This window comes from Crassostrea angulata, chromosome 3 (assembly GCF_025612915.1).
Source record: "Crassostrea angulata isolate pt1a10 chromosome 3, ASM2561291v2, whole genome shotgun sequence".
NCBI lineage: Eukaryota > Metazoa > Mollusca > Bivalvia > Ostreida > Ostreidae > Magallana > Magallana angulata.
The window spans coordinates 5,120,084-5,144,278 of record NC_069113.1 but is presented as its reverse complement, the minus strand read 5'-3'; the positions used below and the strand labels follow the sequence as shown (position 1 = coordinate 5,144,278).

The 24,195-nt window shown below is 34.3% G+C and overlaps 1 protein-coding gene and 3 pseudogenes across 1 annotated transcript; 2 read left to right on the top strand and 2 right to left on the bottom strand.

Moving 5' to 3' along the window:
• The first annotated feature begins 2,152 nt into the window (after positions 1-2,152).
• On the top strand, positions 2,153-4,041 carry LOC128175630 (putative nuclease HARBI1; annotated as a pseudogene).
• A 42-nt stretch (positions 4,042-4,083) lies between these two features.
• On the bottom strand, positions 4,084-5,362 carry LOC128176186 (uncharacterized; annotated as a pseudogene).
• A 9,806-nt stretch (positions 5,363-15,168) lies between these two features.
• On the top strand, positions 15,169-16,929 carry LOC128175629 (uncharacterized). Its single transcript, XM_052841401.1, has 5 exons — positions 15,169-15,377; positions 15,940-16,004; positions 16,108-16,254; positions 16,365-16,472; positions 16,682-16,929. Exons 1-5 carry the CDS (start codon positions 15,169-15,171, stop codon positions 16,927-16,929), a joined length of 777 nt encoding a protein of 258 aa, XP_052697361.1.
• Positions 16,930-17,554: 625 nt separating this feature from the next.
• On the bottom strand, positions 17,555-19,508 carry LOC128175622 (putative nuclease HARBI1; annotated as a pseudogene).
• Between the last annotated feature and the right edge of the window lie 4,687 nt (positions 19,509-24,195).

The following is a 24,195-nucleotide window of genomic DNA, read 5'->3' as shown; positions in this document are numbered from 1 at the left end:
TCGTTGGAAATTCTTTTGATCAATTTTTTGCAAATAATTCTATTTCTTCCAGGCCTTTCGTCGTCCAGTACAGAGTCTCTACCATTCAAAAATCGCCTATGCCATTTATATACAAATGATCTACTCACTTTGGGCATTTTTTCTGCTTCTTCCAACATTTTTGCAGTTTGTTTTGGTGTTTTACCAAGCGCAACACCAAATTTTACAGCCATTCTTTGCTCCATGACGTCGTCTAACGTCATCATTTTTTGCCTTTTTAATTAGGAGTACCTGTCTTCCAACACTGATATTTTATCAATGGATTAACATATTACGTCATAATTCAGCAAATAAAATGACGTAATATTGCCTTGTTTAGCGATATAAATTTTATTTTGATTTAGCGCCATATAACAAAGATTTAGTCAAAATTTTGTAAGATGAAATTTTTGTCAAAAGCTAAAACTGACCGTGCGCCGTGACAGCATTTTTGAGATATATAAATTTTAATTATTTATTGATAAATTGGAATAAACTAAAAATAAAATGTGCTATTGGTAAGGATTTAATGCTAAAATATGTCTTTAAAATTTGGTCGTAATATGACGTAAAATAAAAACGCTATGACAAAAGTCTTCGTATTTTTTGATTGACCCTCGTAAAGCTTCCGGTTTCGGTTTTTATATGCATCACAACAGCACATGTTAACAATCACAGATGACGAAAATAGAGATGTAGGAACCATCATCTCCTTGGCAGGTAAGGATGTGTCAAAAAGATAATAACACCTATATACACAACTATGCACCATGATTTTAGCGCGACATTGCCAATAATCTGCTTACTTTAGCTACAGAACGACAGGACAGCTGATGACAGCTGAGCGATCGACGACTTACAGACATGATTCAACGTGATCACAACTACTCCATCTAGACACAATTGATGTCGTATCTTAACTCTGATAACAAAGTAGACTTTGAAACACATTGTTTTAAATCTCTTTCGTTTTACAAAAAAAGAAAAGACTTTTTTACAGTTTACATTTCAGCACATTTTAAGAGAAATTTAAGAATATATACCAGCTGTATACATATTAAATATGTGGTGCTTTTAATCTTATAGGATGCCTGGCGACGGTCCTAAATAGCAATATATATAGTATGTATAGTATGTGAAAAGCGACCTAAAGCCAACCAACGACGCTTTATAAAAGGACTACCATACCAGCTTTATCGTCAACATTTAAGGACTAGCAATCTATGGTGACCATGATGTTACAAGTCAATGAATAAGTACCATTGTAAGAAATCTATTGAAACAGATGATGACACCATCAAAGATAAAGAATGTTTATGAACCACCAGCAAACTCTTCTTAGTCAGATACTTCAGTCAAAAGTCCTAATGTGATTCCTTTACATATACCATCTTCTGGAGAGAGTCACTCTGGTTGTGTAATCTGCAAGAAGAGAAATTCGAGATTGCTCACAATGACTGCAGAGAGGACACCACATCTTTATACTGACAGGACACCTGTTATTGTCTGGTGCTGCCACTCTCATTTGATGCCATCAAATGTGCGGAGAGCATGTCCAGCTCGTGTTGTTGTTAATGGTAAACAGTTCTACCAAAACTGAAATGATGTCCTTGTCTAATTTTGGGACAGGCCACATCGTGAACCCTGGCATTAGGTAACTTCAAATTCCGATATTTCTTTGAAACTGGATTTTGTAAGGATGTGTCGAAGATTTTTCGGCTGTCTTTTGCTATTTAAAAATTGTTGTTTTTCAAATATTTCAGCCATTGTTTCATTAGTCTTCAAGACGTCGTTTAAGTAGTGAACAATTAGAGCAATGTTAGTATTTCTGGGATTATGGGTGGTAACGATATTTAATTGTTAGACGTCAACGATAACGACACAACGGATAAAAATTCTCAGACGAGCCATCTTAGCCATATTAGTTTATACCCGACGATCGCTCCTCTTCTGCCTCTGGGGCTCGTTTCATAAAGAGGCCTACGTCTAGGCGTAAGCTTAGTCTGGGTGTAATCCTTGGACTACGTTCGGAAATGGGACTAAAATAAAGAGGCGTACGTTTACGACGGACTAAATTTTGGTCATAAGTCTACGTCTGCTTTTGTTTGGGCGTAAATATAGTCTGTTTACAATAATGGCGACCTTGCTCATTATACAAAGGCGAGAGCGAAGACGTTTAAGGAGGGAAAGGGTGTTTCTAGACAGAAATAATGCCTTAGAAAGTATGCAAGACATCGACCTAATCAACAGATATCGCTTCCCAAGACATGTCATTCTTGATATTGTGTCCAAAGTAGATGAATACGTGGCAAGGCCCACGCGTAGGGTTCATGCTATACCTACGTACATTCAGGTAGAATTTCAGATTTCACTTTTTCCTACAATATTAAAATAAATATGATTTAAATGACTGAATGTTTTTGTTGTTTGATTTATTTCACGTAAATTTGTGTGTATATCAAATGATTGACATGGGAGCAGTGATGAAAACGATAGTTATTTGGATAATACTTGTGCAAAATATTATTTTGAATACATGTGAATTTTTAATGTTGATACCGTTATGCACAGTCGATCTCTTCTAAAATCAAATTCGCAAATGACGGGTGATATAACATTTGTTGTATATATGTGTCTTATTTACATATACATGTAGGTACTTGTCACACTAAGATACGTGGCTAAAGCTGACTTTTTCTCTGAAGTTGGGGATTTGCACAGCATTTCGAGGTCATCTGTGTGCCGTATAATTCATAATGGTATATCTCTTAATAGTATATTTTCCAGTATGATAGATTGAATAATCTACAAATATTTTTTATTAATTGGTATATTAAGTAAATGTACAAGAGTATTTCGTTTATTTAAGAACTTGGATATTACTCATTTTAATAATTTTACACAATTGTTATTGAATTGAGATATATAAAGCGCTCACGGGAATTTATTTTGTAATAATTGGCAGATACTGTATCATTAATTATACAGAGGTGTTTATTTTTTTTAAATTGGTATATTTTTGTCCACTTCAGTTTGCTATGCTATCAATGCAACCATAGACAACATAGACTTTCCGGAAAGGGTGTGTGAAATGCGATCCATCAAAGCGGATTTTCATCAAATTGCTCACATACCAAACTGCATCGGTGCTGTTGATGGGACGCTCATTCCAATAAAAGGAATGACTGGCCCCGAGGAATTTGCGTACGTTTGTAGGAAAAAAACTTTCACGCATTAAACATCCAAGCAGTAGCTGATGCCAACATGAGGTTAATTCATTTATGCATTTTTTTTTTGTTATCCTTTAAAGGAAATATGCTTTTTTCAAATTTGTAACCGCTTAAACCTAGGTACATGCATAAACAGTCACATATATTAATTGTTAGATACTGATACATTAATGTTATTTCTACATATAATTTATATTGCTTTTATTTCTAATCAAGATTCCTACACATCAATGCCCGCTACCCTGGATCAACACACGATGCATACGTGCTCACAAACTCCGGACTTCCTGATCGAGTCCAGTCTCTTCCAGAGGGTGGCTGGTTGCTCGGGGACTCAGGATACCCATTACGCACGTGGTTACTGACTCCCTATCAGTCCCCAAGCAATAGGCGGCAGGAGAAATTCAATGACAGCCATGGAAAACCAAGAGTGGTGGATGAGAGGGCATTTGGCGTTTTAAAGGCTAGGTTTAGGTGGGTCATAATAAAAAAAATTAACCACATCACAACAAAATTTAGCACATTTTTAAAAAAAATTACCATTATCGTGTTTACATAATATATTACCTTTTGTAGGTGCTTACATCAGTCTGGGGGTGTTCTTCCATTTTCGCCAATTAAGTGCTCCAGAATAATAGAAACATGCTTTAGACTTCATAACATTGCATTGAAGGGAAAAATTCCATTACAAGACAGAGGACGAGTAGTGAATTACCACCAAAACATGTTGTTTGGGGACAACGCACCTGTTCTGGCTAATCAGACAAGAGAGCAAGTTGCAAGCTTGCTTTGAATAAAAACAAATATTCATCATTCATCATTTGTTTCAATTTTATTATTTTTTCTTCATTTTTTATGCTGAGGCAATTCGTTCAAAAGCCAGCGCTTTTCTCTCTTCGATTTCAACACGACGTCGTTTTATTTCCACAAGTTCACCCATTAGTTGATCCTTTGGCGCCTTCTTCTTTTTTTCTGAAAAAAATGCAAAGGAACATTTTCATTATCATTCAAAAGTTTGAAATCATTTGTTATTTAAGTTAAGTTAATGTAATATTAATACTTTCCCACCCTTAGAACTCATAAGTTTTTTACGTGTTACTTTACACGATACTAAAAAAAAGTACTTACGGGACGATGGTTCCAAGATTCTCCTGTCACTGTTGATTTTCTCTCCCTCTTCTGGTGGCTCTTCTGGGGCTGTCTCCGTTTCAAATTCTGGCAATTCAACTTCTTTGACTATCGTAAATAACGTTATGAGAACTATAAATACTTAGTATACTGTATAAACACTTATCCATAACTTATTGATATTAGTTCAATTAAGTTTCTTAAAAATTAGCATAGTAGCAAATTTATTTTCTCAAATAAAAATGTTCTTACTGACAAAAGATTGTTCAACGATCGAACTTTCGGTGGCTTGACTGGAACTGGAACATCCTGAAAAAAAAATATATTGTCTTTATGAACGGTATCAGTAGTGTATAAGTAACAGTTATATTTAAATCATATATAAAAGTCTACCATTCGTTTTCCTTAATATTATAAAATCGCTTATAGCAACTTTGTAATAAAAAAATAATTATTTCGTATCAAAAGAGAAAGTTTAATTGTTTTTGATTCGCGATAAGGACACTCCATTCAGAATGCACAATTTCAACATTTTTGATCTGTATGACTTCCAGTCAATAATACATGCACATATCGTGAACATATATACATGTATATATATAATAATACTAGTTAAACTAACATTATTATATAACATATATGTACGTAACTGGCACTGCACCTGCTTCATTCTCAGAAGGGCTCGGTTTTTGCGCCGTATCAACAGCCCCTTCGATACCTGAAATGGTTTCCCCTGGGATCAGGGAAAGAACCTGAGGAGAATACCATGGGCTTTTTAACTGCAATTATTACTTAGTCATGTACATGTTGAATATAATCGAGGGTAGAATTATATTAAAAAAAAATATTACAATGATTATTCGACCTCAAAAGTCAAAATACGTACATCCAACTCCCAGGGTTTGAAACCTATATCAGGTGGAGGCCCCCCCCCCAGTCCTCTTCACAATATTCTTTCTTGTGGCTTCTTTTTTTTTCACCGACATCTTTGCGTCTTTCCATCTCTTCTTCACCTCTTCTGCCTCCCGCGTACCACAGGTTATGGAGACTGCATTGATTCTTGAAAAATAAAAACATCGTTTTTCATTACATGTTATATTTTCCTAAGTAGAAGCAAATTTCACGACATAGGAGGGGGTGGAGCAAGTGGATCAATTACTACTACCCCCCCCCCCCCCCCCACCCCCTGGGGGGGGGGGCTTTACCAAGTTTTAATTTGCACCTACCCTATCTAATACTACCAAAGCACATGTAACTCAAACAAACAAAGAAAAGGTATATATATATATATATATATATATATATATATATATATATATATATATATATATATATATATATATATATATATATATATATATATATATATATTTCAATGAAGTCATTTCGCTATTTTCTCTTATTTTTGAGGAGAAAAGTGTGTGTGTGTGTGTGTGTGTGTGCGCGCGTGTGTGTTAAGGGGGGGGGGGGGGGGTAGGCGAGTAAACTGTTCATATAATGTTATTAAGTGTATTTAATACTTATGCATACATAATATGTATACCTATATCTTAGGAAGTTCAAATGATTAAAGCATTCTTTGAGGAGGATCGATCCAATGTGCTATCATTATTTTGGCATTCAAATTTAAAAAACTATGCAGTGTCAGGTGGAAGGGGGAGGCGCACCCGGCTCCTAACACCTTTGATCTAGGCATTAAATGATTTTGTAGATGAACTTTAAAAATCACACTTCAAACTGTGCTTATTTGATAAATCTTGAAACACCCATATAATATTTCTTTACAAATTGATGATTTTTAATTGAATTCATTTTAATAAAATGCTCGTTTTTATTTTCATTTTTATCTTAAAATGTCTTTATAATTGTATTTTTAAATAATTACCAAAGAATTTATTAACATTTTCATGCAGTACTTCAAGATGAGGCACTTTAGTTCGTAAGAAATAGTCTGCTGTAAATATTCCAACTTACTGGCGTGTTATGTTATTCCAGACCGCTTTCCTCTTTTCCGAAGTTACACTTGAAGAAAATTTCCCGAATAAAATTTCGCGATTTTCTCGAACACAGGATGCCATGATCTGAAGTTCTTCATCAGACCAATTTGGTTTTCTCTTCGATGCTTTTTTCTGACTTTCAGCCATGATGTTTAATCGGTAATGAAAAGATGCAGACGACTATTTTTGACACGACCAAAATTCATCTCTTGAAACTTATAACTTAAGAGAATCGTCAAAATATGTAATTTACATGTAAATGTGAGGCAAATTGGAAAATACACGAGAACATACAAAATTTTGATTCACGTTGTAGTAGCTAATGTGAACAATCTCTCTCTAAGAATTGTATTAATTATTTTCTCTCTCTTTTACATAATTACCAACATATGAATTATTTTTTCTCTCCTACTTTCTCAGAATTGTGTTCTGTACCATCTCTCTTTCTCTCCTTTTTTTCTTTCTCACTCTCTCCCTCTCTTTCTTCTTTTAAGAATTTAACAATTCATTGTTCTCTCTCTTTTAAATGCAATGTAACTACATGTTCTATATAGCTAATTTATTAATTATTTGGTATCTTTTTTTCTTAAAATACTTTTTAGAATTGTGCCCCCCCCCCCCCCCCCCCCCCCCCCGGTGTGTTTCAGCTTTCAGAAATACTGGTATATCATCATTATAAAAGTGTATTTGTGCAAGTTTACACCAATTTAAAGTTTTAAATTAAATCTATATTCGTGTAAATATGAAATTATAACAATTTCATCTGTTTCATCTGTACATACATATGTATATACTGAACATTACATGGCTATACAGCTGTATATTTGTTAGAGTATACTGATGACTGCATTGAATCGTTAAAATATTCATTTAGTGTACGGGCAGATCGAGAAGAAATATACACTTAAACTGTTACTATAATAATATTTTTTATTCAGTATTGTGTTCCACCACGCACACACTTCGCGCATGCTCACATTGGCGGACTAAGTGTGACCTACATCTCAAGATTTACGCCTTCATTTACGCAGCTTTATGAAATGCATTTTAAGCCAGCGTAAATTTTGGGCGTAAATGATTTAGTCGGACTAAGTTACGCCAAAACTTAGACCTCTTTATGAAACGAGCCCCTGGAGTATATATACCGGTTGAAAAAGTTACGGTCGGTTGCTTTCTGATCGAAGCATTCAGGTTGCACGAACTTCTAAATGCATGAACTACACATTGTAGTGAAATGTTTGTAATTAAGAATAAAGGAAACTACAATCAATAAACACAGAATATATTTATTCTTTTAAAGAATTTCAAAGGTATCTGCATTATTTTGCACAGATAGTGCTGCCTTACTTTGCCTGCACATCGAACACATGTGTCGTTCATACAAAGTGCATAGCGTCTATTTTTTCAGAAAACCATGGCGGCACTACATCCAACACAGTGTATAAAGAATAGAAATCCAAGAAAATAATACATAATATCGTTTCCATCGGTTTCCACAAAAAAACCTCCCGTTTCTTGAATCCATGCGATCACTAACATTCCGCGATCTGCCACTGTGTGTGGTTTGCGCATGTGAGATGATATAACATACGCAGGGAAACGGTCTACAATTGTTAAGAATTTTTAAATTATGTTTGCCTAGATTTCAGTATGTCTTGTCAGGGATTTATCAAGGCTGTTTTTACTACCGGTAAACGGTACCTTTCCCCTCTTAAAATAGGTCCAAAATTTCCCCTTTTTCAGAGAGAAAATTCCCAGATCAAACAGAGAATATTAAACTATATAATAGATGTGTTTGTGATCGGTAACTACGCCAGAATTTCCTCAGAAAGAGAAGTTGAAGTTGCTCTGTCTTCTGAGTACACGACCGTGAAAATTAATGTCAACGGCAAAAGAATAATAGTAAACTAATCTAAAAATATTTTCACTGCGTGCATTAACCCTGTGGTGAGTCATAACTTGAAACAAATTAATTCATCTTAGGTTGTAGATATGGGTGATGCAACAACATATTACCTCAGAAATAACAAAAACGATGTTTACTTTTAATCCTGATATCACTGCAGTTAGCTGATCACATTTTATTAGTAAATAAATCAGCAATAAAAGTTAAAATTACTATAAAACCGTTTGTAAAGAGTTATCTTTAAAATTAACAGATCCTCTACATAACTGTAGTAAGTGGGTCAAAGGGTTAGACTAACACCTCAAATGCACGTGAATATACTTTTTCCTCTTCCCTAGTGTTAGATTTTTTTTTTTAAATTCCTACCTACCTTAAATCATTTTGTATGGGGACAGGAAACAGTGATATATATATATTATGTGGGGTTTTTTTTGTTATTTTTTTTTTTTTTTTTTTTTTGCCTAAAAAGGGTAGTTTTTTTTTTTGTCTTCATAAATGTATAGAAATGAACTTCAGAAGCTCCCAGAATGCAGGAATTTGCTCCATTTATTTAAAAACTTTCCTGGGGGCATGCCCCCGGACCCCCCTAGCATTCTCGCGCCTCCGGCGCTCAAATCGAACCTACGACTCAAATTTTCCCCTTTAAATATAAAAAGGGTAGTAAAATAAAATAGCTAGATAAATCCCTGAACTTGTTTCGTCGTTTATTGGATATTCCTTGTCCGCGCAGTAGTTGTTATATTATTTTTGTTCAAAACGCGTTTCTACAACTCTTTTAGTCCAATAACGAGTTTGGATGTATGAGGTAGAGACAAACTTGGAGAATGAATATTTGTTGAAGAGAAGAAAAAGGATAAAAAATTTTTATATTAAACCAAATTAAAGTATTCAATATATACTTTAATCCCAACTCTTCAAAGATGGGCAATATATATATGTCAATTATTACATTTATCTTTAATAAAAATAAAAATGCTTGGTTATATATAGCAGTCCAATGAATACAGAAATGAAACTAACCACTGATAGAAAATTTCCAAAAAAGTTTCAAATTACCAGTTTGTTGATAAATAATACATTTACTCCTGTGAATGGAGTTTATGGATATCTTGATTAATTAAAGGGCACACGAGACGTTCCTCAAATTCAGATTATTTTTCATGAAGTAGTATTCCTTATGCATTTGAATTTAAACCTGTTAATGCTAGAAAAATTCAGGGTACATTACCAGGCAATTTTTTGAGTTTGATTATTTTGTTTTTTTCATAGTACCGATATGCAAAATGCAATTGGACACTTAAACCGGTATATAAAGTTAGAGAATATATTTTCCATTGAAACTATAACGCAAAGTAGAAAATATCTTTAAACAAGAAATATTTACGGAATTGTGAAGTAGATATCTTCAAATTGCAGATATGTCAGAGGAATTGCTTTTACAAAATAATTGAAGATATGTCGCGTCTGACCTTGAATACACAACATATATGAAAATCTTTTCATTGTTGTGTTGTTGTCATAGTAACAAAAGAGATGATACATTAAGTAAAACATTTGTTAAGATGTTTTCAAATGTGTTTCCCCCTAAATTATATGGGACCACATGTATAGAATACTGGTATGTAATTTTTAAAAATTGAAAATTATTTATGAAATTATGTTTAAATCAGTGATTAGTTTTCTTTCTTTTACTTATAAAAGGAAGCAGTTCTCCAGACACCATGGGGAGGCTCGTGAAGGAGCTGGATTCAGTCCTCACAAAATGTTCCAACATTGAACTGACTTTAGAGAGGGCTTGGTACATATGCGGTGACTCCACCTCATAAACACTTCACACCCAACCCAAACAATCTTTCGAGACTTTCTAGGAGCATTGTTATCACCACATATGCAACAAATGACTGCCAGACTCCTCAACGAAACCCTAGGAATCGTCAAATTTCAGAGTTATTTTAGTCATCGCTAGAATCTGTGTCCATGTCATTGTCTTCAGAGTCCGTCAAGTGTATGAGCACAGGAGCAACCCCTCATCCTGGACTCCGTCGAGTTTCCACATTTTTTTTCTCTCCACCTTACGCTACTTCTAAACCCATTAAGTTGATCTAGCCTGATTAAAGAGTTCCTTCATTTTATCTTTCTTAAATATGGTATTTCTCCTGGCGACGAACCTTTTTAATACAGCCCAGACCAACTCAGTAGGATAAAGCTCTCAGTGATAGGGAGGTAGACGCAAAACTGTAGAAACTGCCTTTGAAGCCAAATCGTCTACCACATATTTAGGGTGAGGCTTATGTTGCTTCACCAGTGTGATCAATTCAGCCTTGATAATTCCCGGAGCGTGATGGATACCCTTTCTATCAAGTCAAGACTGGGTTTCACCTAACGTGCCGAAAAGTCGGACACTTAGACTCAGGATCCAGGGGCCCGTTTCACTAAAAGGCGTAAGATACGACGAAACTTAAGTTAGGCCTTAGGGCGTACGCCAAAATTTAGTCCGGCAAAAAACCTCTTGAATAAGGCAGCCTACAGGATATGCGATAATCAGAGGACGGTCAGTCATTTTAGCTGAGTGTTTGACCTCAGTGGATTGTCACTGTGGGTGTGTACTGTCCGACCTGAACAAGGCAGCACCAGTACATCACACACAGTGTCAATTATATATATTTATTATACCCCTTGTCGTGTTTGTAAAAATTCTAGATTCCCTGAAATTACTTGTTGATTATTAACCTAAGTAAGGTTAGGCTATACCAATCATTTTTGACAATCAATAGAAAATCAATTTATTATAAGACTTTGTTAGTGTACACCCATAACCCTGGAAAAGACCAGGCACGAACCCTTCCCCTGGCAGTATAAGTAGCTCGGTACGTTACACTAGTATCGGACTAAGTTAAGGCCAGACTTGCGTCCTTGACAACGAGCTTATGCACATGCACAGACAGATGATAAACAGTAGTAAGGAGGATAGATATATAAATATATAGATAGATAGATATTCATTAGATAGATAAAACGATAGAAACTTGTCAATTGTGTTTGCGTGAGAGAGAGAAAGAGAGAGAGAGAACCGTAAGGTATTCAGGCATATTAATCCTGCTAAGTGACAAAATCACACAGCATAACTTGCTAAAATGTTTTACTTGAAAGATATATTTGATGAAGCATATAGGATATGTACATTCAAAATTATTAACTCAACAGATACCATTTTGTTATCGATGTCTACGGTGATTTCACCATGCATACTTCAAACACCCTTGGAATTTTCTTTTGATCATGCGTCAATTATGGCCCGAGTATAAATATTTCTTTTATTAAATTTTCTGGTTTCCTCTTGCTATATCATTGAAAGAAATCAGTGAATTTGTTTAAAAATAGAAAATATAGCAAATTAATGCAGTAATGAGCTTTTTAACAATGGATTGGACAATATTAAGCAAGCATCGATCGAACAACCATACAACAGATACTAAAAATAACGAAATTTTAATATTTCATGCAAAAAAAACCCCGAAAAAAACCCGAAGAGGCTCGGATAAATATATGTATTACTTTCATATTAAGATTTGTGTTAATGTAAAATGTGAAGCAAAAATGACCTAGGAAATAATTGATAAATTCCAAGTTTATTTTTTTTTTTTACACAATTTGTTTCCGAAGTTAGTTTTTTTTTCTAATTATTTAAGTGAAAGGGAACATACAAACCTTAAGTGCATGCACGTTTATTTGTAAATGTTTCAGTAAAGTATTCAGATCCAAGGTACAAATGTATGTGTCAGACCTGTTGTGGACTCAACATAAACTACCCAACTTGAAGTACACTTACATTTGTATTTAGTATATTAAACGAGGCTTCAAATTTATTTGAAGTTAATAAAGAGTAGGTGTATGTAGCCTACGAAATAAAATCTATTTTATCTGGAGTCATTGTTTTGCGTCGGTTGTTTGATAAATACATTATCTAATATTCCAAAAAAATTAGGGACTTTTGAAGACTCTAAAACATAGTTGGAGCTTTCATCATGTTTTGATATTTACATTTTAACAATTCTGAAAATTCGCTTGTGATTAGTCTTAGTTTAACTACCTAAGCTAACACCTTTTTCTCATCAAAAATGAAATAAAAAAGAGAAAAATATTAAAGTCAAAAATTCACTTAGTAAGTTTTACATTTCCACATATCCCGCTCACACATATTTGGCGTAGAAGTTGGGGGGGGGGGGGGGTGAAATGCTTAAAATCCTAGACATTTCTTATACAAATATACCTTTGTACTACATGTGCATCATGTATGTATATTTTCTGGATTTTTCATTACCCAATTTACTAAAAAATTTGAAACGTAAATCAAATTATTGAATAAAAATAATCCAATGAAAACTATATATCGATTGTCTAAATATGTCATTTTAGCATGTAAACGGCAAGTGCAAATTTAAAAAGAATGTGCATAAAACATGGTAAGAAAGTTTCTGTTCGAGAATTGGTACCACCTATCAAAACTCTTTATTTTCTTAATTTCATATGAAATTAATAAAATTTACACGATAAATTGTTCAATTTAACATTACGGTCAGCAGCGATATTCTCAGCAACAGAATTAGCGGTTAATTTCTGTTTACGCCATAAGTTACGACTACCCTTGGCTAGGCGTAGATTTTTGTCTTAACGAGGCCGGGTCTAATTTGTTCTGCCCTTGATTTTTGGATGAAACTTTTTACATTAATTTCTACTGATATAATTTTTATTTTAAGATTAAAAAATAAGACATTTACCACACCATTTGTTTAGGGGGTCATCTCAAAGTTTGTTAATCTTTAACATAGGACCCTATGGGATTTTGTTTGAAATGTATCAATTTTGCATATTTTTTTTTTTACATTTTTTCAAAACTTCTGCCCTGTGGATTTCTTTTTCTGTTCTACATATTAAAGTTATTGCTAAAAGGCATCAAATGGTCAAATAAAAAAACCTTTTACCTCCTGGTTTGTTCCAGGGGTCTTATCAAAGTTGATTTTTGTATGCCCAATTTCCCAGATTCGTCAGATAATGGCTATTTTTTATTTGACAAAGGCAGAAAAGGTGATCTATATATAGTATTATTAAAAAATTCAGACATATATGTTATAAAAATATATAACATCACATATTAAGGGTCATTAATATAAAATACATGGTTAATGTCTTGAAAAATATGAATTAAGCTATATTTAGGCGGGTTAAGAAAACGTAACAGAGGGCTAGGCTTGCTGAACCCTCTTCACGTTTTCGACCCGAGCCCAAATATAGCTTATACTTCGAGACATTTATGTTTATTCCACAATATAACATTATTTTTACGCATCAAACGAGATATGTTGAACAATTTTCGCTGAATATCTGCAGTTGAAACTATCACGCCATGGCGTCAACCAAGCAGAAAGATGACGTCACAATAGAAATGAAACGCTGCGCGAAAGCGTGCGTACTCGTTCTGTACTCGGCCTCGTTAACTTAAGGCGGGCGCAAAGTTACGCCTTTTAGTGAAACGGACCTTAGTCCAAATATTTGACTAAGTCCGGACCTACGACAGGCGTAAGGTTACGCCGGGCGTACGCCTTTTAGTGAAACGGGCCCCAGTTCTCGCCAGTACATTGTGACGTCATTTTATCAACACATAAAATTATATATGAAAAATGACGCCACAATGTACTCGCCAGTACATTGTGACGTCATTTTATCAACACATAAAATAATATACAAAAAATGACGTCACAATGTACTGGCGAGAAATGGAACTTGTCGAGAACTGGCTCCGATTTCACAAAAAAAAACTTAAGTTTTTACTTAAGTTTAATCTCAAATCCTGAGAATTTACTCAGCTGAGATTTTTCTCAAATTGCGTTTCACAAAACAAACTTAGTCAATTCTCAGCTGAGTCAAATTTTTTACTTAGCTGAGTCAAGAATTGTCATTGTCACAAGTGGCCCCTTATAACTTTTCTTGTTTTTTTAAGTCATTCTCATTAAAAACAATCGTCTGCTTATGTTTTCAACAGAGGAAAATCGGATTAAATTAACAAGAGTCATAAAATGTTCATAAGTCATGAAATGTACACTTTGTTATGCTAAGTATAGATGACATATCTACATGATCTTATATATTATATAACAAACAAAAGACCACATTAAATACATTATGGTTACCTTAAAATCATTAGAAAATAGAATCACTGCACAGTTATTCCATTTAACACAAACAAATGAATTAGTTCCCTTTGTTTACATTTTTGTCAAGGGAGATAACTCCGCCAAAATTATAATTTTTTAATGAAAAAAATATTTATCAAACCTGCATGAAACATTGCATATTCGCTGATTATTGAGTGGAATAGATCTAAGAAATGAACATTACAGACAATAAAATACTGAATTAATGATGTTAATGACATATTCATATTTGAGATTTGACTTAAGTCTGCTATGGAGGTAACTTAAGTTTTTTCTCAAATTGAGTAAAAAACACGACTAAGATTTTTTTGTGAAACGCAGATATTTGAGATTTCTCAAATTTGAGAAAAAACTCAAATATTTGAGAAAAAACTCAGACTTAAGTCTGAGATTTGACTTACGTTTTTTTTGTGAAATCGGAGCCTGGCCCCGCCGTCACCAATATTTTCAAATTACTCAACTCAATACTCAACTCAAATCACTGAGGTAGCCTCAGTTGAGATTTTCCTCAATTCACCGTAACCAATCACTTTGAGGAAGGCCTCAGTTGAGGCTTAAAATTTACACTCAACTCAGTTGTCTGAGTTGCGCGAATAATAACGCGTTATTTCGCGGATTTTTTACGTAGTGTATTTTACGTAATAAAAGTTGTCGTCGATGTGTTGATTTGATTAAATATGGCCGAAAACGATATTGAAAGTTTAATATCTGCAGCGAAGAGGAAAAGGGGGGCCAACTGTTCCTCTGAGGAACAAATTGTCCTTATAGAGGAGGTTTTAAAGTATGAGAATAAGTTGTTTGGGAAAATAAAAGGGGCAGGGGCTAAGGGAAAACATGGCAAAATTAAAGAAGAGACCTGGCAGTCCATCACTGACAGACTCAATTCGTTAGTATTCAAAAGCATCGCTTTTAACTTACCCAAAACATGGTTGTTGTTTTGCAGACGAGTTTCATCATTATCTCCCTTTGAAATAGCAGGTGTGCATACAAATATGTTTCCGGTATATTTCAGCCCCACATAAAAGAAACATCCATGCATAATTTTTAAGCTTTATGGTGCTGAAAACTTTTCTGCATAGTAAAATTAAATTATTTCCTTCGTTGTTGTCAAGTAAATTTGATTTATTATTGTATACCTAATTAGAACTTAATCAATCTTTAAATGAATAATATACTTTGAACAATCGATGTGTTATTCATATTGAAACATCCTTATTTAGTCCGACTGGTCTAAAGTTATTTTATTCTAGAAGCACTATTGTCAGGGGAAAAAAAGAAAATGAACAAAGACATATCAGTAAAATATACAAAATAATAAATAAATGAATACAACCCCTAAACCATCCACTAAACAACGAAAGATAACAATTCTCTCGTTTATATTTCGTGTCCATTAAAATGCTCTGTACATAGCTAGGCCTAAAAACATGTTTTTCTTTTTTATGTAGACAATTCAGAAATGAACGAACATCGGACTCAATTTCCAAAAAATACGATTACATTAAACAAAGAGGTAAATATATAAATGCTCATGCACATTCATCTTAATTCAATTGAACATTAAGTCAAAACTATACAAATAATATTTAACACAGACTTTTCTATATGATTAAAAGCTAAAGATAAAATCGATGGAATACGCCGCCCTAAAACAGGGGGTGGTCCACCACCGGCACCACTGACACAAGCAGAGGAGGCCCTGTATCAAGCGATGGATACCCGTCCCACAATTGTCGGCTTGGTTGGTGGAATTGATACAGATGGTACAAAATGTTCATTTTATTAATTAAATTAGTTACGGCTTCGTCTTATTCAGGCTCTTTTTTTTAATTCGTAAGAGATAATTTACTAATAGTTCTGTACTAACTTTTAGAACCATTACTATGTACCAAACAACCTCAAGAGATTTGCCATAGTATAGTTGCAATGGAGGATTGCCCGACTGTTGAGGCAAGTGGTGATGCCTCAAGTTCATCCAATGGTAGGTTTGCCGATAAGAAGGAAGATTGGTCACGATCAATTTTTGCAATTTTTAAAATACATGTATGAATTTAAGCAATAATTAAATATATATATATATATATATATATATATATATATATATATATATATATATATATATATATATATATATATATATATATCAACAAGACATTTTGATATCTAAATATTTAGAAAAACGTTCAACAGTGGAGAAAAAGAAGAGAAAGATGCCACAAAGAGAACGTATCGAAGAAATGGAAATCCAGAATCTGAATCTGGAAAACCAGAAACTATCAGAAGAAATAAAGAAACTTCTACTAGAACAAAGGAAACTAGAAAAAGAGGAGAAAAAATTGCAAACTGAAATTGACGTCATTGAAATCAAAAAGACATACATGATTTGCAAACTTAATGCAGAGTTTTCTGAATGTCTGCTAGACACAAATTGCATATAGCAATGCTTCTCATCATCACAACATCAGGGATCGCGAGTTCACTCGTGGGCCACAAGTGGATTCGGGACCCCTGACGTAGTGTCCTACAAACGGGAAGGTCTGTATATAGACACTTTTCTTTTAAGCAGTTAACTATTAATTTCTCTTAATGAATAATTATTCCATCACAATTTTAAATGACATAATGTATACTTTCGTGTATTTTCAGAATTATTCGCTTCTGTTTTCTTATTTGCTTGAATTGCCTCAATTGATAGAATTTAAAATCTATTTCAATTGTCAGCGTTTTTAACTATCTAAATACTGAGAGAATTAATTAGTACATGACATGTTTCTCTACCTACCACATATCTCTGAGGTGTACTCTCATGTCTGCAAGTTTTTTGTTTTTGTTTTTTTTTCGCCTCCGAGTTTAAACGGACAAAAGATTTCATGTATTCAAACAAACAGTACTAAAATCGAAGTCACGGGTTCAAAGTTGATTATCAAAATATTTAGCGCTGAAATTGAATCAAGATTTGCCCGATCACACTGCATTCTGCAACCATTACTACCATGCCTATTATCGTCAAATTCTGATTATCATGTGAGCACTTAAGTAAAAACAAATCGGACACGAATTATGAGGAGAAATCGAATAGCTGATTTTATTGGTGGAAAAAAAATTGGTGCTTCTCCTCTCTCTCTTCACTTGGGCGTCTTTCTGAAAATACATATAAATTTTTACTTAATTATAAAATTTTCCCTTGAATATAATTCTAATTATTAGGAAGTACAGGTAAATAATTCATAAAATGAAATAATTGAGCTATTGTGTGTACATGTCTCTTTAGCCAAAATACTTCTGGACAATGAAGTTCCGCATATGACTGCCCTCTGCACCGTTAAATGCCACGTGGTGGTCTGTTGGGTTATAAGGTGTAGCATCTACATCTTGTCTGTGATACATTATGTCTCCCCGCTCAATTCCGATGTTGTGGAGCACCACACAAGCAATGACATATGCTGCTGCTTGATCTTGGTTTGTTCTAAAAGTGTCGTACTAACTATATATATATATATATATATATATATATATATATATATATATATATATATATATATATATATTGAATATTATCTTTCATTAATAAATATTATTCTTTAGTTTTAATCATACCGCTGATTGCACTAAAAATATACCTTAGGATTCCTTGAAGACAGGCAAATCGCCTCATAAGGATTCCAAAGCTTTGTTCTACCAAGACACGCGTTCTGCATAGGGAAGAGTTATACTTCTGTTGGGCCCCTGTGGTCGGATTCAGAAAGGGGGTCATCAAAAACCTTCGGCATGGATAACCGGAGTCTCCGAGGAGAAGGCTATTGTGTTCACCTGAAAATAATGTTGATTTTCGTTACAAATTTTTAAAGGATGTGTTATCTTTGGGGCAACTGTCATAAACAGCTTATAGAAAAAAAATCTCATTTTATTGATAAGTACCACTCTCAAATTGTGTGCAAAGCGCCGATTCCCTCCATATACGACTGTCATGCATACTTCCTGGCCAGTTTGCGAACACACTTGTTATTCTAAACTCGTATTCACACACCATCTATTAAAAGCAATAATAAGTCTTGTCAGGATAAAAACAAATAAAACACTGAAAATAAAACCAGCGGAATCTTAATAAAATACGCATATACGCTATCAGCAAAATAGAAATACCTGGACATTCAAGGAATGAAATCCTTTTCGATTTACGAAGTCGGGCTCGTTTTCTGATGGGGCTTGTATTCTAATGAACTGACCATCAACACAACCCAAGACATTTGGAAAACCTGTTTAAAAAATTCTTATCATTTATGTTTAACATTAACGAAAAAACTTGAGGTGATTTATTATAATTTGGGAGGCAAGTTTAAATTATTATTTTCTGGTAAATGTTTTGCGCTCTTCTGAATTTCACAACAAAAATATGCGAATTTTATATACCCAGTAGATGTAGGTACTTTGCCTACTATACCCTGTTATTCCCTTTTTAAAAAAAATTAACTACAAGTATTTTATATGCATTTTGGTTTCGTAGTGTTTGTTGTTGTTGTTGTTGTTTTTGTGTGTGTGTGTGTGCGAGTGTGTGTATTTTCAACCCAATTAACTATATATTTCTTTCAAAACAAGAGGAATAAAATTAAACTGAGAGTATTTTGTGTGTTGTGATTATGAGTTTAAATAAACTCATATATTGAGTCGACTTTCTGAAGTACGACTTCCCTAAAGCAGTACAAAAGTTATTCCTCTTGCAAAATCATAAACAGAAAGTAGGTGAAGTTTGCAGACGTTGTAGTTCAAAAGAAAAACATTCTGTTTACCTGCAATGTTAAAAAATTCTTGTTTGGTTTGCCTGGCTCTTTCGACTCTTGGAAAGGAGATAAAATCATGGCGTAAAAATTGAGGGCATCTGTCACCGCCCGGCAGCATCTTCCAACCGTACACTCGGAGACGTTGACGCTGTCGCCGATTAACTTGTGAAAAGCTCCAGTAGCAAAAAAAAACGAAGACAAATCAAAAGTTGTAAAGCCGGAGGAAGGGCCTGATTCATATTTGTATGTACAATTGTGTCTACCAACAGCCCAAGTAAGTAATGAATTGTAGGTCGCCTAAACCTAAACCTCTCATACAGCTCATCATCTGTGTAAATTTCCAACGATCTTTTACAACTCTTTGGGGTCTTTGTCTCCGTAGTAGGATTCTGCGAATTTTGCGTCGTCTGCGACGTCCCTCCGCCATGTTTATTTCGCTGAGTATTTTTTCTAAGGTTGCTAAAAAGTTTTACTTAAATATTTGAGTATTTCCTCAAATTTCTGCTTGAGGAAATCTCAGTTTTGTGTGGTGACGGCGACTTGAGGGTGAGGGAATAAATTTGAGGGAAAACTCAGAGTTGAGGCTGAGTATTGAGTTGAGGGATGTTGGTGACGGCGGGGCCAGGTCGCACGCCAGTAGTGTTAATGCATATAATGTTTCAAAATTATCTTTTCTACTCCTACCTGTTAGGAAAATTGAATTCATAATCTTGTAGATCAGGAAGCCCTTTACCAATATTATAAATTTCATTTCCTCTGAGGAAAGGGTTCTGACACTTGGGCGGGACCAAAACAGTCATATAGTGTTAATGCATTTAATGTTTAAAAAAAATGTCTTCTTATCCTCTGTTTATACTGAATAAAAACTGACTATTTGTAAAGAAAGAAAACAAGGGCACCGTAAAGCGGAACATCCGCTCGCGACATTACTTGTTGAAGGGGGAAATGCAATTATATCTAGGAAAATGCATGTGAATTTATCAGATCAAAATAAATATGACATAAATTATCATTTACCTGTTTGACAGTTTTCCTATTCCTAGCAGAAACTCAACACATATGGTTTAAAGTTTTATATATTATAATTTACAATCATTTAGAACTTGACATTCATTTTTATATAAGCATACATAAACATTTATCTGTTTTTAAAAAACTTCTATGACGTCACCCATTGTATTTAGTCAACGTTTATTTTCACTATTCAACCAGCAGGTGTTGGATATATAAATATCCAACTGATAGGAGTTGGATATTTTTAATATCCAACCGTCAATCAGTTGGATATTCAAAATATCCAACAGGGCATTAAACAAAGAAAACTGAAAAAAATATTGAAACGTGTATTTCCAATATAAATCCAAATTTATAAAACAGAATTTTGTCATCCAAAAATGTATATCCGATAAGCCACGAATAATTGTTTTGCAGAACTATCTCCTTTTCTTAATTTTGATAGATTCGGGATCACATATAAATCACTTTCATAAACTTTTAGATTTCCTCTTTGAACCTTCAACCATATCACTCCTTCTAATTATTTTAACAATATAGGAAATATTGTCGCACTATAACTTCATAAGACTCCTATCAATTTTTTAGATAAACCATCGTCTGTTAATTAACGTCAAAATTTAGATTTTTCCTCTCTCCTTGCAAGTTTAAAATATCATGCATTCAAACGGTATCCATGTTTTTCCAGGAATTGTGGATCTCTATATACATTGTACAAGTGTGTACTTTGCGTTAAAAAATTCATCTTCTAAATCTATGTCTGCTCAGTACAGCGGTATGGTTTTCTATAACATGCACACCTGTTCACTCGTCCATGATTAAAAAGGTGTGTTTGGTTAGGCTATTGTGTATGGTATTGCTGGAATTTTACTTTTGTATGACATCACAGTTGGATATATGAATGGGTCAATGATTCTTAGAGGCTCAAATGGGGGAATTTTTTTAAGTAAGATAAATAACTCGATAGTGTTGAATAGTTTAGAGAAAACATCCCCTCCTCGGGCCTTCGGCCCTCGGAGGGAATGTTTTCTCTAAACTATTCAACACCATCTCGTTATTTATCCATTACATAAAACATTTGAAAACTTACTTTTGTTATATTGAGCTTTTGTACAGCACGTCGTCGGTGTTTAGGCTTTTAAAATGAGGGGGAACGAATGGTTCGCACAGCTCAGTGCATGAGTGTTAATTTTTTTTATGAAACCACTCCGCCACTGTTGGTATCCATCAACATCTGATTGGGCTATGAAGTGGTCACCACAAATGACAGACGTATCCTTGCCACGCTTCCAGTCTTTCCGAGTGGATGACACTAACCTGTCCCACTTTTTACTTACAGCTTGGTCAGATGGTACCTTTTTTAAACCAACAAAACACTGTAAATATCTTGCTTTTATATGTTATATTTTAATAGAATTGGCCAATAAATATATATCATTAACATGCGGGGAAAAGACTCGGATTTAAAAAAAATACACAAAAAATGCCAGGGCCCGCTCTTTAACAAAAATGTATTAGAGTATTACACCTTTTGAATATCAGGTCATGCGTCTATTATGATCTTTAAGAAAATTAAATTAAATGCATATATGAGATACCTCGACAGGTTTGTGTATTATAATGGACTATGGCACTCAGGTGCCCGTTGGGCCCTATTGACCTCTTTTTAAATTTTTTTTATTTTCTAAAACCTGCCTCGTCCACATTATAGTTTGACCAGGTGTATCGAGTATACTTTAAAGCTGAACACCGCTCGTAAATAGGCACTGTCCGCCATATTTCTCTTTCAGCACCGCTCTTCCTACACCCCTATATAAGCCATAGACCTCTTAACAGTTCAAAGTATATCGCTGTAGAGGTCTCACCTGTGTGGACGTACATCTTGCCTCGCCATGTTACTCGGTCGCGATGAAATTGTCAAGTTTTACGCACTTTTTTCAAACCAGGAGAGTACTAACATCAAATGAACTGGTCATTGCATTATTTACAGACATAACGTGCACATAAATATCAATTAAATGCATAAAAATCCAAAGACAACGAAAGGAACACTACACATCGGCCACGAGTTTCAGATGTGCAATCGGGTGTAACGAAATCGAAGGGTTTATATACCAGGTACCTGTGTGACGGTTCCTATTTACGAGCGGTGTTCAGCTTTAAGTCAAAAGAAATAATAATAATTGGATGTTAAACCACTGAAAGGAGATTTATTATACCCCCCCCCCCCGCAAACAAAGTTTGGGGGGGGGGGGGTATATAGGAATCACCTTGTCCGTCCGTCTGTCTGTGCAATAGTGTCCGGTCCATATCTTTCTTATGGAGAAACATTGGAAGTTCTTACAATGTACTTCATACAAAGATTGCTTATGACCTAAGGGTGTGTCATGAACTTGACCCAAGGTCATTCGGGCAAGGTCAAGGTCACTGGCAGAAAAAGTGCAAAATTCGTGTCGGGTCCATATCTTTCTAATGGAGAAACAGTTAAAGTTCTTACTTCACACAAAGATTGCTTTTGGCCTAAGGGTGTGTCATGTTCTTGACCCAAGGTCATTCTGGCAAGGTCAACGTCACTGGCAGAAAAATTGCAAAATTCGTGTCCGGTCCATATTTTTCTTATTAAGAAGCATTGAATGCTCTTACTTCAAACAAATATAACTTATGACCAAAGTGTGTGTCATGACCCTGACCCGAGGTCAATGGAGAAAGTTCAAGGTCATTATTTCAAAAATGCTAAATTCTGTCTGTGCCATGTCTTGAATTAATGTAAATTTTAAAAGCTAAAATTAAACCCAAAGCTTGCTTGTCTCCGGCCACATAAAATTATTTTTAGATTCCCATCCCCGTTCCTCTGAAAATGGCCTGCCCCGATGAAATATTTTTTTGGGGGAAAAAATTTTTGTGGAAATTTTTTTAGGAAAAAATCGGGCTCAGTATACCAATAATTCAAAATGTTTAAATATTAAATGGCTGCTTGACATGTGGATTTCGTTTGATTCGGGTCATGGTTGTTAACGGAAGGATGCAAATGTCCTCATGCTTTAACAGTTAACTTAAAATAAAATGGAATGAAAGGATAGAAATTGGTTTGTTTACTCCTATTAGCATTAACAGTTTTAAAAAATAGAGCAGTTGTTATTTATAGAAAATGGACAGTGAAATAGATTCATCCAAAATTTTCTATAATAGCAAAAATACACGCGTTATGATTTTTTTCTTAGCGGGGGGTATCAATTGTGAGCTTGCTCACAGTACCTCTAGTTTTGACCAGCGTTCAATGAGCTGTCTGATATTTATGTATATAATTAAGATACTTTAAGGGTTAATGGCTGAAAAGTCAAGCAGAGACATTTTCTATTGAATTCATAATTTGTTATCATAGTCGGGTAACTTGCAATTTGTTGGCGTCATGAGCATCCTGTTCGATATTGCTCATTTAAACTTCGCTTTCTTTATAATACAGATATAAACGAAGTTTTCCTAACCTTCAAGACAATTTAAAGTGGTCATTCATGACAGTTGCATTCGCCATCCCATATCTGCCACGGTCAGTAGAATTTGGTGTTCGTATTCTGATTTAAGGGTGCCTCTTCAGAAAACTCCATAAACACTTATTGGATGGTCCTTTGCTGGTGACATCTCTGTTCTTATTAAATTAAATTATCTCTCGTTCAAAAAATGGTTAATTTATAATCTTATTTTCAATATGCAGTCTCCTTCTTGTTAATCACTGTAAATTTTAATTTGTTATGTATCTATTTCAATGTATATCTACTAGACATTGACCCGTGCGTGCACGGGTTGACATCGCATATCGGACATTTCCGAAATAGGTACATAGACACACCGTATTATTGACATTTACATAACTACAATAATGCTATTAATTTCACTACACTTTCCTTAGTTTGA